Source organism: Balaenoptera physalus (assembly GCF_965194825.1).
Source record: "Balaenoptera physalus genome assembly, chromosome: 16".
NCBI classification, from domain to species: Eukaryota; Metazoa; Chordata; class Mammalia; order Artiodactyla; family Balaenopteridae; genus Balaenoptera; species Balaenoptera physalus.
This window is the reverse complement of record NC_138898.1, coordinates 76,125,705-76,137,688: the sequence shown is the minus strand read 5'-3', so window position 1 is coordinate 76,137,688 and position 11,984 is coordinate 76,125,705. Positions and strand designations below refer to the sequence as shown.

Genomic DNA, 11,984 nt, shown 5'->3' with positions numbered 1-11,984 from the left:
TCTTTCCCAACTCCAAAGGCGAGGGGCGCGACATTCACCTTTTTTTATTCTCGCCTCTCCCGCCCGGAGCTGAACGCCCCGGTGCGCGCGGACAGCTCACGCCGCCGCTCCCTCCTCCCCCCCCTCCCCCTTCGGGAGCTCCCGCCCGGGCGCTCTTCTCCCTCCCCTTTCCCCGGCGACGCGCACGCGCGCCAAGCCGGCTCGCGCCCTCTAGCTTTCCTCCGGCCCGCGAGACCCCCTCCCCTTCCGCCTCGCGGCGCTTCCTCGCGCCGCGGTCTTCTCTCTCCACCCCCGACACCGCGGGGCTTGCCCCCGCCCGCCAACGGCGGGTCCCCAGCTTCCCAGTCCCCGTCGTTTCCCGCGCTCTCCGGCGGGGGCCCAGCCCCGGCTTCCTCTCTCCCTCCCTTCCCCCTAATTCCCCTTCCGGACGCTGCCATCATGTTGAAGCCTCAGCCGCCACAACAGACCTCCCAGCCCCAGCAGCCGCCCCCCACGCAACAGGCCGTGGCCCGCCGGCCTCCCGGGGGCACCAGCCCTCCCAACGGCGGCCTCCCGGGGCCCCTGGCCTCCACCTCGGCTCCCCCAGGGCCTCCCGCCGCTGCTTCCCCCTGCTTGGGGCCTGCAGCCGCTGCCGGGAGCGGGCTCCGCCGGGGAGCTGAGGGCATCTTGGCGCCGCCGCCGCCGCAGCAGCAACATCAGGAGAGGCCAGGGGCAGCGGCCATCGGCAGCGCCAGGTGAGGATGGGTGGGTTTCCGGGCGCTGGAGCCGAGGTGGCTGAGACACCGCGCGAGGCGGACTTCCAGCCTGGCCACCTTTGAGGGGCGCCAGGGGGAGTGGGGAAACCCCGTGAAGCTGGGGTTGGGCCCCTCAGGTCCAAACAGGTAGGAGGAAAAGGGTCCCCGGATGGCCACCGGGGCATTTAGGGGCCGTGTTCAGCTCTGCGAGCCTAGTCAGGGCTCGGGACCTGGGCTTTAAGGGCAGGCAGGGCGCATCCCGCCAGCGGCATCGGAACGAGGAGTTTTGGGGGGGGGTGAAGAGGTGATCGGGGTCCCCGGCTCCATTACCACGAAGGGTCTGGCGGTCCCCGGCTTCAGCCAATGGGGAGTCAGCTGCGGGAAGGGGTTCCTGGCGGTAGCCAATGGAGGGGGGCGCGCGGCCCACAGTTTGGCCAATGGGGAGGGAGGGACTTGGGAGCGAGTTGCTACCTCCCCCTTCCCAGTCTGGCCAGTAGGAGGGGAGCAGGGTGGGCGGGGGGACGGAAGGAGGGACGAAGCTGGGAGGACTGCGGGTCGGGAACCTCCAGCGCGCGCGCGCGCTCTTTCCCTACGTGTGCGCGGATGCTCTGTCTTATGACCCGGCCATTCTCCAGCCCCGGGTAACATATAGGGCAGCTGCTGGGAGTGTGCGTGGACGGGTTCGCCTGGTGTTCTTGGATGAGTGGTGGACACCCCACTCGGTTTCTTCTGTGTGTGGGTGTATGGAATTGAGAGTGGAGGTACACGCAGGCGCAGTGGGTTCTGATCGCGGGAGGGGGTGGTTAGAAGAGGCCCGTGGGCTTTAGTGCGCAGGCGCAGACCGGGCGAGGCGTCCCGGTGGATAGGTTTTGCGGCTGCGCTGTCCCCCAGCCCCGCCAACGGCCCCCCCTGATCGCCTCCTTCAACCGCTGGTTACATCACCCAGCGAGGAGCAGGGTTACCGGGCGATAGGTGACTCTTTCCAGAGTGGGTAACAGGCTGAATGAGTAAAGAAGTCTAGAAGGGTGGATTGTAGCGGGAGTACCCCCACCCTCCAGGGTTTAGGACGTAAAAATGATGGTCTTTTCTGTTTCAGAGGTAATATGCCTGAGCTAGGTAGTTCCAAATCTGCACTCTGAGTTTCCACCTTTACATCGGGGATGGGTTATTTGTTGTCGAATATTGTAGCATTTGTCTTTTGGAAGCATGCAGCCCTGGTCCTCTTGCAGAAAGTGAAACGGTTGTATTGAATTGGCTCTTAAAGCAATTGACAGCCGTTGATGATTGACTGGCATTTGGAGAAAATGGCTTTTAATGCCTGTTTTTCTTCCTCTATAAAGTGAGAATTTGAAAATCTTGTTGATTAATTGGTTTATAGCCTAAATGATCATCTTCACATGGTATCTGGCTCTAGCATACCAAGTTCATTGAAATCAGTTGTATAAGAGGGATTGAACATATTTAAGAAACTAGTTTCTCATTTCTTTCTCTTACAGGGGACAAAGCACAGGAAAGGGACCCCCACAGTCACCGGTGAGTGCCTTTTCCCCCCTGCCTAAAGTATAGAGACCTAAAAGATGTATATATGGGTATATAGGGCAGATTAGGTGCAGAAATAGTCAGATGGGTTCAGAAGCGCAAGGGGTCCAGCACATACAAGGTGGGTGTGAGTGGAATGTGGACATTTTGAAGGAAGATGAGATGGTGACTGGCTGTTCCTTTATTTGTCCCTCTCTTGTGTTACTGACAGGTGTTTGAGGGTGTCTACAACAATTCCAGAATGCTGCATTTCCTTACAGCTGTTGTGGTAAGTGGGTACCTAACCCCTAGGTTGAGAAATGTAATGCATCCGTTTGCTAGAGACACTCTTCTTTCTTTCCCTCCCGCTCTTTCAGGGCTCCACTTGTGATGTAAAGGTAAAGAATGGTACCACCTATGAAGGTATCTTCAAGACGCTGAGCTCAAAGGTCAGTGTATTCAAATTAGCTTAGCTTTGGAGTTACATGGGAGGAAGAGGGGGAAAATGAAATAGGCTCATTGCAGATATAAATTGAGTGGTGTTGGTCAACATTGTGGCTGTAATCATTTTTGTAGGCCTGTGCCGGAATAGTGCTGCATGCACTTAAAAGATATGGGTTTGAGATTTGAGGGCTCAGTACTTTGATGTTAAAATGCTCAACTTTAAAGATGTGAATTTTTAAGTTTGGGACTTTGGCTAAGTCCTGTGGCTGGTGTTGAGAAGACAGTGCACGTTAGAATGTGGTGTTGGGGAAAGTTTAGAAAGGGTAAAACAAAAGTAGTCATATTTTTGTCTTCACATTTCTTGATACTGACCCATGGGTGTTGGGAAATGGGACTTTTGTAGTTTGAACTGGCAGTAGACGCTGTGCACCGGAAAGCATCGGAGCCAGCAGGTGGCCCTCGTCGGGAAGACATTGTGGACACCATGGTGTTTAAACCAAGTGATGTCATGCTTGTCCACTTCCGAAATGTTGACTTCAATTATGCTACTAAAGGTATTTTTTGGGGCCAGGGTGTTATGTCAGACCCACTTCTTGAGTAGAGGGCAGAGAACGTGATGACTTGTTTCTCCTCCTCCCTCCCCCTCTTTACCATCTTCCTTTATTTCTGAGGAAGATGGCTAGATTTTTCTTCTTGAGAGTATGTCTTAGTGTCTAAGATACAGTAGAATGAATTCCAGCCTGTGTTGTGGTTCTTTATACTTTCTTTGCTTTGTTTTCAACTCCTTGCTCCTTTTGAACTCTTAGAATGAGGCTTTTTATGCTGCACCCCACCCCTTGCCCCCACCCCCCAAACTCTGACACACAGAAACTTTTCTTTACTCCCGTGGTGGGAGGGGTGTTGGAAAGAAGGCTGTGAAATATCACCTGACTCCTGATCTTCAATCTGCCCTCACAGACAAGTTCACTGATTCAGCCATTGCCATGAACTCGAAGGTGAATGGGGAGCACAAAGAGAAGGTGCTTCAGCGCTGGGAGGGGGGCGACAGCAACAGCGATGACTACGACCTGGAGTCTGACATGGTACAGTCTCCTTCCCCGAGAACCTGAGAGCTGGGGAGCTCTGCTGCCAGAGTGTGGGTTGTTGACACGACGTAATTCTTGGAACCAAGAGTTGCTGGGGTGGGCGGGGGGATCTCTTTTACTATTGCTTGTTGATGGCAGTTAGATTCCAATGGAAAGGTACAGAAAATAACAAAACAAAAATACCTGTTCTTCCATCATCTGTGATTGACAGCTGTTAACCTTTGCTTCAAGTCAGTTTTTTATGCAGCCTGAAAAAAAAAAAAGATATAGATGAGATTGAGTACTGTGTAGGCCCATTTTCCTTTCTCAAAACAACCACCGTGACCATTTAAAGTTGCTCATTAGTGAGTGCATTGTTATTTCACTGCATTAATTTGTCTAAAATTTACTTTTCCTGCTTATAGATTTTGAATTTTTCATGTTGGTCTGTGGATCTAGTCATTGCTCTTAACTGTTGTGTGTTGTCCTATTTATATACATGTACATGTATGTATACACAACAAATTGTATTTATCCTTTTCCTTACTGATTGGTGTTTCTTTGGCCATTATTTTGGTATTAAAAATAGCGCCTTAGTGAATTTTTATAACACGTATCCCCATATACATATGCCAGAATTTCCCTGGGATATAAACCTGGAAATGGATGTTAGGTCTTAAAGACTTCTCTTTTGCTAGATATTGCCGGTTTGTACTACAGTCCGTAGTACTAGTTGACATTCCCACCAGCTGTGTTCCTTTTTTCACTCTTGATTTGGTCAGATTTTTAATCTTTCAACCTGATGGAGGACAAAGACAGGTTATTGTTGCTTTCCTTTCTGGGTTTTAAAACATTCTCCCTTTTCCTTTAGTCCAATGGATGGGACCCCAATGAAATGTTCAAGTTCAATGAGGAGAACTATGGCATAAAGACCACCTATGACAGCAGTCTCTCTTCTTACACGTGAGTGTCTTTTGGTACTTCTTATGTGGTACAGCTTGAGGTGTGGGGTCATCAACAGAAGACGGGTGGGTGTGTGGGTGGAACATAGCTTTTGTACGTGCTTTTCTGGGTGCTGGGTTGCCCTCTCCCCACTCCTGATCTGCCTTGTGAACTGCTCCCGCAAAGGTTTTCTCTTTTCTCTTAACCTTGATTCCATGAGTAGAATTAACTGCTTTCTTGTCCATACTTTTTCTCTAAAACCTTAACAGATTTATATATGTGTCTAAGTGTCCCTCAGATTCAGAGATAGGCCTTGCTGCTCTGCCTGGGACCCTCCTAGATGCCAGTTCAATACATGCTGAGTTGTTGAAGGGTTTAAACACCTGCATATCTGAGCTGGTGATAGGACTGATAGAAATGTCTTCCCTTTTTCCCCTCTTGTCCCGTGGCACTGGGATGGTCATGGTCCTCTCAGGGTGCCCTTAGAGAAGGACAACTCAGAAGAATTTCGTCAGCGGGAGCTGCGTGCAGCCCAGTTGGCTCGAGAGATTGAATCGAGCCCCCAGTACCGCCTGCGGATCGCCATGGAGAACGATGACGGGCGCACCGAGGAGGAGAAGCACAGTGCAGTTCAGCGACAGGGTTCAGGGCGAGAGAGCCCCAGCTTGGCATCTAGGTGATTGCTAGGGGTGGCTGGTCCATGTGGGGCTCACCATTTGGGCCAGGGCTTGAGCCAAGAGCTCGGTATACTCTTGTTGAAGCCTCACAGCCATGTAGGTTAATACACAGTTATTCCCAGTTCTTAGGTTTAGGAGACTGAAGTCTAGAATCATTAGGTAATTTGCCCAAGGTAACAAGGCTAAAGCTTACAGATTAAGGACAGGTTTTTTTCAGCTGTTTGATACATGTTCTTTTTTCCTCTGCATATTCATTCATATCTTTTTCTACTGTTCCCTTTATGAAAATGAAACCAAAGTGTATAGTGTCTTATAAAAGCTGCACCTTAAACCACAGTGTGATACTACCTTTCTTGTAGGTCAGGAGGGTTAGGATTGTGGAGTACTGGCTGCTTTGTTCTGGTCAGGGGTTGATGCAACATAAGGGCATAATCCTGGAGCCACAGAACACATAACCAGGACAGTTCGTCAAGTGAAAGAGTGCAGACAGCCAAAGCCAGGCATAGTTGTGTGTGTGTGTTGAGGCAGGAGGTGGACTTTAGGAGGAGGGCTTCATCTTTGTAAAATGTGTTTTGTGGCTACTTAATGTTATTTGAACTCTCTCCCCAGGGAGGGAAAGTATATCCCTCTACCCCAACGAGTTCGGGAAGGTCCCCGGGGAGGAGTTCGATGCAGTAGTTCTCGGGGTGGCCGGCCTGGCCTTAGCTCTTTGCCACCTCGTGGCCCTCACCATCTTGACAATAGCAGCCCTGGCCCAGGTTCTGAGACACGCGGTATCAATGGAGGTGAGTTATGAAGCAGACTTGTTGGGGGCAGGGAACAGGAAGGTAAGGAGGTGGGGAAGACAATTAAAAGGATTTAGATGGGTTAGAATAGAAGGAAGGTGTGTTGATGGTAATGTAATAGCAGGAACTCTGCCTCTTTTTTCCCATCTTTAAAAAAAAAAAAAAAATTAGGCCCTTCCCGCATGTCCCCTAAGGCACAGCGGCCTCTGAGAGGTGCCAAGACTCTGTCTTCCCCCAGCAGCAGGCCTTCTGGAGAAGCTTCTGTTCCACCTCCTCCTGCAGGTAAGATTCCAGTGGTGTTACATGAAGAAATGGATAGAAATTTGTGAAGGGATGTAAATGTGTCAGTTGTTAGAATGCTGGGATGGGAGACAGTTTCAAGATATGATAAGAGGTGTTTTGGAGGCTTGGATTTATGCTTTTTAGGAAATAATTTTTCAGTTTCCTTCGTGCAGAAGTCCCAGCGTGGCAATCCATGGGTTGTGTCTGGCCGGCAGATGTCTTTTGTTTAAATTAGTTGCCAACATTTTAAGACAGGAGAAAACACAGAAAATTTCTAACTTCTTTTGAAATACAGAAAGTTCTGCCAACACTGAACCTGTCTTGCTGCATAGCTCTGGTTGGCTGGAACTGAGTCATGCCTGTCCCTTTCAGCATTCCAGTCTTTCATGGTACCCATGAAGCCATTTTACCTGCTTACCTTACCTGCCTTGCCCTTCTAAGTATTTAGGTTTGTGAACTTGTGGATAAACTTTCCTTGGTGTTTCTGATGAGTCCCCAGTACCCATTGCTCATTGACCAGCAGTGACTATCACGTTGTTCTCCCTTTTCTTTCAGTAGGCCGGATGTACCCCCCACGCTCTCCCAAGTCAGCTGCCCCTGCCCCAATCTCAGCTTCCTGTCCTGAGCCTCCCATCGGCTCAGCAGTACCGACCTCTTCAGCTTCCATCCCCATGACATCATCAGTTGGGGATCCTGGAGTAGGCTCCATTTCCCCAGCTTCTCCAAAGATCTCACTGGCACCCACAGATGGTAAGAGCCACCTGCCTGAGGGCCGTGGACAGTGGGAAGTGTGGTTCTGGACAGAAGGGCCTTCATGCATCTCTCCTTTCTTGTTCAGTAAAAGAACTCCCAGCCAAGGAACCTGGGAGAACGCTGGAGTCCCAGGAGCTGTCCCGGATAGCAGGGAAAGGTGAGGATTTTTTTTTTTTTTTCTGCCAGAGTCTAATACCCCTTGGATTAGGACAGCCTTTCAGTTAGGAAAGTTGTTGGAATTCAGACAATGTGTATCAGCCCTTTGATCCTAACTTAAAGGGTTTTAAAGAGCTCTTCTTTTTTTCCGTGGTTTCTTTGTCCTTTGGGATGCTGTGTAGCCACCTTCGAGAAAAGAAATGTATATTTTTTCCTTTTTTGGTATTTCTCATAGTCTCTGGCCTTCAGAACGAGCAGAAACGCTTTCAACTGGAAGAACTGAGAAAATTTGGGGCCCAGTTTAAGGTGAGAAAAGTGTGGGAATGAGCTAGGATGTTAGGATGGAGTTGAAGGGGGTTTATGGAATAGGCACTGGGTGGCACCAAGAGGTGACAGCAAGCAAAGATGAAGGAAGGAAGGTGGGCTTGGGGTCTGGACTGGACAGTACTCTGTATGTCGTGTATGTGTTTCTCTCCTTCCAGCTTCAGCCCAGTAGCTCCCCTGAGACCAGCCTGGATCCTTTTCCTCCCCGGATCCTAAAGGAGGAGGCCAAAGGGAAGGAGAAGGAGGTTGATAGTCTTTTGGCTTCAGAGCCCATGGGGTCCCCTGTTTCCTCCAAGACAGAATCCGTATCAGATAAGGAGGACAAACCACCCCTGCCACCAGCAGGAGGCGCCGAAGGGCCGGATCAGCCCCCACCGCCTTGCCCAAGCCAAACCAGTAGCCCCCCAGTGGGCCTTATCAAGGGAGATGACAAGGATGAGGGCCCTGTTGCTGAGTGAGTGGTGTGGGGAGCTGGGTGGGTATCGGGTGATGAGGGGCAAGCTGTGAGGATTTACTTTATTTTTCTCTCATAGACAAGTGAAGAAGTCAACACTGAACCCTAATGCCAAGGAGTTCAATCCCACTAAGCCCTTGCTGTCTGTGGTGAGATGGGATGGGGGAATGTGGGCTTTGGTTTCCGTGGGGGAGACTTGGGAGCAGGGTGTTAGAGCACTGGAGGGGGAGCACCTGACTGTTAGGCAGCGAGAGGTGACAGAGTCTGGTAGTTAGGAGCACGGGCCCACTGACTCGGCTTGATCCTCTGTACCTGCAAGCTTTGTGATCTTAGACAAGCCACTTAACCTCTCTGTCTCAGTTTCTTCACCTGTAATTTGAGAAAGCTCATCTCATAGGGTTTGACGTGAGGCTTAACCAAGATAAAGCATAGGATGTGTTTGGCGCACAGCACTCCGTGGATGCTGTTGATTGGGGTGGGGGGTGGTACGAAAGTCATTAAGATATCTTATACGTGTCCTCCTTTGTCTCTCACAGAATAAATCCACCAGTACTCCAACTTCTCCTGGGCCCCGGACTCATTCAACTCCCTCCATCCCGGTGCTGACAGCAGGCCAGAGTGGGCTATATAGCCCCCAGTACATTTCCTACATACCTCAGATCCACATGGGACCAGCTGTTCAGGTGAGAGAAGAGATTGGGTGGCCCAGGGTAAGAGGTTTGGCTGGGCTACCTGAGGGACCGAGTTACACCTGTTCTGAGCATTTATAAGCAAGTCGTTCAGTCTCACCTGTGTTCTTGTCCCTAGGCACCTCAGATGTATCCATATCCTGTGTCTAACTCAGTGCCTGGACAGCAGGGCAAGTACCGGGGAGCAAAAGGTGAGCAGGGTCAGGAGGGGCAGTCAGTGGCACTGCCTAGTGCCTGCTGGCAGATGGAGCTTGAGCTCTGCACTATTTTTCCCCCACCGGCAGGCTCCCTGCCCCCCCAGCGCTCGGACCAACACCAGCCAGCCTCAGCCCCTCCGATGATGCAGGCCGCCGCCGCTGCTGGCCCCCCTCTGGTGGCTGCCACACCTTATTCTTCCTACATCCCCTACAATCCACAGCAGTTCCCAGGCCAGCCCGCCATGATGCAGCCCATGGCCCACTACCCCTCGCAGGTGACTGAGGCGCGGGAGGAGGGAGGGGTGCAGAGCCCCCGCTTCTTAGAAAGCCCGTCTTCTCCACCTCCCAGACTCCGGGAGCTGGCGAGGGAGGCAGGCAGAGTTCTGGGTGGTGGTGCCCCACGTGGGCTTCAGTCCTGGCTCTGGTAAGACCTGTGCAAGGCAGTGGATCCCTGGGCCTTAGTAGTGCTACACTTTATATGGAAAAGAACTTAGTAGGGTTATTGTGAACGGGAAGCAGGGTGGTCGTGACGAGACCAGGGTAGCGCTGTGCCCTGGGTGCTCGGCAGCAGGCTCTGCCTCCCGAGCCCTCCGCCGTGCCGACCGCTCCTCTCCTTGCTCCTCCAGCCGGTGTTTGCCCCCATGCTTCAAAGCAACCCACGCATGCTGACGTCGGGGAGCCATCCCCAGGCCATTGTGTCATCCTCCACCCCTCAGTACCCTTCTGCAGAGCAGCCCACCCCCCAAGCCCTTTATGGTGAGTTCTGTACCCTCCCCCCTCCAGGCTGTGCTCCTCGGTCCCCTCCAGTGTGCTCAGCCCTGATTCTCTTCCCCTTTCCTGCTGTAGCCACTGTTCACCAGTCCTATCCACACCATGCCACGCAGCTCCATGCCCACCAGCCGCAGCCGGCCACCACGCCTACTGGGAGCCAGCCGCAGTCCCAGCATGCAGCCCCCAGTCCCGTCCAGGTGCCTGCCATGGGGGATCCAAGTGGGCGGGGCAGGAATGGGTGGCTGCAAGAGAGGGATAGGCTAGGGGTCATTCTCCAGCCGGGAGGGAGGACCAGGGGTCAGCAAGTGGTAAGCCGGGGGACCGGAGGAGGAAGTGGCACTCACCCTCCATCTCCCCTTGACAGCACCAGGCGGGGCAGGCCCCACACCTGGGCAGTGGACAGCCACAGCAGAACCTGTACCACCCAGGGGCCCTGACAGGCACGCCGCCTTCTCTGCCGCCGGGACCTTCTGCGCAGTCCCCTCAGAGCAGCTTCCCCCAGCCAGCCGCTGTGTATGCTATCCATGCCCACCAGCAGCTGCCCCACGGCTTCACCAACATGGCCCATGTTACCCAGGTAAGAGCCCACGTGACCTGCTTTGCCACGAGGACCTGAACCCTCGGTGCACCTTTCACTTCAGGCTCCTGACACTGGGATTTTCAGAGCCTGTGTTTGAAAGGTGCTCCCAGCTGCTTTTTGTTCTCTGCAGGCCCATGTCCAAACTGGAATCACAGCAGCCCCGCCCCCTCACCCTGGGGCTCCCCACCCGCCCCAGGTGATGCTGCTGCACCCACCCCAGAGCCATGGGGGCCCCCCCCAAGGCGCGGTGCCCCAGAGTGGGGTGCCTGCACTCTCAGCTTCCACACCCTCACCCTATCCCTACATCGGACACCCCCAAGGTGAGCAGCCTGGCCAGGCGCCTGGATTTCCAGGAGGAGCCGATGACAGGATTCGTGAGTTCTCGTTAGCTGGGGGAATTTGGCATGGAAGAGCTGATGGGCTGCAGGTGGGGCAGGATGCACGGGTTCTGGGTGGGGAGTGAGGGGTCTTGGAGGCAGGGCTGTCCCACAGGGCGCCTGCCGACCTGCACCTGTCTGTGAAGTATGTAGGGTGGGCAGAAGCCACAGTCGCCGCCGCCAGGGGCTTGCTCCTGGCTCTGTCCTTTGCTTCCCTCCGTCCTCGCTCAGTTGTGATCCAGCAGCCCCCCTCCCCACTGCCTCCCCAGCTCTCAGTGACCCCGACTGTCTCCTGACTTAGCCGAGGTAAGGTCAGCGCAGCAGACAGGGCCAGGCTGGGGTGTGGGGGGCTGAGCTGGGCACATGAGGAAGGGCTCTGGCTCACTGGGAAACGGCGATTGATCTGTGCTTCTGACAGCCCCATGAGACACCTTGAGGAGGCGCTTCTACCAGCACTGCCCCACACCCCGCACTGGACGGCACTGGATGCAGGGACAGCTGCTTGGGTTCTAATGCTCCTGCTCTCTTCTCTTTCCCCTCCAACCAGTTCAATCTCATCCCTCCCAGCAGCTCCCCTTCCACCCCCCGGGGAACTGAAGATTGTCCTGGCCGCGACCTGAGACCTCCATGAGTGGAGGGAAGAGTGACCTATGTCTCTTCCCCCAGCAGCTCGGACCAGTCCCAGCCCCCCAGTCCCCTTTTCCCCCCCGGGGGCGGGGGGAGCTGGGGAATTCCTGCCAAGCACCTTGAATGGGAAGGGCCTCAAAGTGGGCAGGGCCGGGGTCCAGCGGGGGTGGGGGGTTCCTGCTCTGCCCCTGCCCATCCCCACCCCATCTTGCCCTTCCATCCTCTCATCTATCCCCCCCGCTGGAGACGAAGATCTTTTATTTTCTATTATTTATAACCTCAGACTTGGGCCCCCTGTTCTTTCTTCCCCATTAACTTGAATGACCTGCGTGAGAGACACAGATGCCCCACAAGGATGGTTGGACAAGGACTTTTACTTTTTATTACATAAAAATATTTAAAAAAAATTAAAAAAAATAAAATTTTAAACTAACTTAACCTGCTTATAGTTTCCTCTTTGGAGAATAGTGAGATCGCAGCTCAGTTTTACGTGGTTCCCGAGGTGGGGCAGTGTAGCAGTACAGCCCAAAGATGCCTTTCTGGCTCTGTAAGTGCTACGCAGGCCACCCAGTCTCTGTGGCTGTTTTCTCCCCTCAAAGTTGGCCTCATA

At 53.3% G+C, this 11,984-nt stretch overlaps 1 protein-coding gene across 27 annotated transcripts; it reads left to right on the top strand.

Moving 5' to 3' along the window:
* Window positions 1–264: 264 nt before the first annotated feature.
* ATXN2L (ataxin 2 like) lies at window positions 265–11,812 on the top strand. 27 transcript variants are annotated; one of them, XM_082429342.1, is made up of 24 exons: window positions 277–734; window positions 2,231–2,267; window positions 2,485–2,541; window positions 2,630–2,701; window positions 3,100–3,250; window positions 3,654–3,778; window positions 4,632–4,723; window positions 5,178–5,378; window positions 5,989–6,164; window positions 6,336–6,446; window positions 7,002–7,196; window positions 7,285–7,356; window positions 7,591–7,661; window positions 7,838–8,133; window positions 8,213–8,282; window positions 8,670–8,816; window positions 8,941–9,013; window positions 9,107–9,294; window positions 9,646–9,775; window positions 9,866–9,987; window positions 10,155–10,367; window positions 10,501–10,744; window positions 10,894–11,053; window positions 11,318–11,812. In XM_082429342.1, exons 1-23 carry the CDS (start codon window positions 439–441, stop codon window positions 11,046–11,048), a joined length of 3,294 nt encoding a protein of 1,097 aa, XP_082285468.1. In that variant the 5' UTR covers window positions 277–438; the 3' UTR covers window positions 11,049–11,053; window positions 11,318–11,812. The 27 variants fall into 27 exon arrangements, with proteins under 27 accessions (XP_082285465.1, XP_082285469.1, XP_082285468.1 ...); XM_082429341.1 differs by having other exon boundaries at window positions 11,295–11,812; XM_082429332.1 differs by having other exon boundaries at window positions 11,166–11,812.
* The last annotated feature ends 172 nt before the right edge of the window (window positions 11,813–11,984 follow it).

Excerpts from the sequence above, each read along its gene's own strand:
- ATXN2L (XM_082429342.1), top strand. The coding sequence starts at position 439 with ATGTTGAAGCCTCAGCCGCCACAACAGACCTCCCAGCCCCAGCAGCCG. Across the intron at positions 735-2,230 it reads GCGGCCATCGGCAGCGCCAG|GGGACAAAGCACAGGAAAGG; the intron begins GTGAGGATGGGT and ends TTTCTCTTACAG. Across the intron at positions 7,357-7,590 it reads GTCCCGGATAGCAGGGAAAG|TCTCTGGCCTTCAGAACGAG; the intron begins GTGAGGATTTTT and ends TATTTCTCATAG.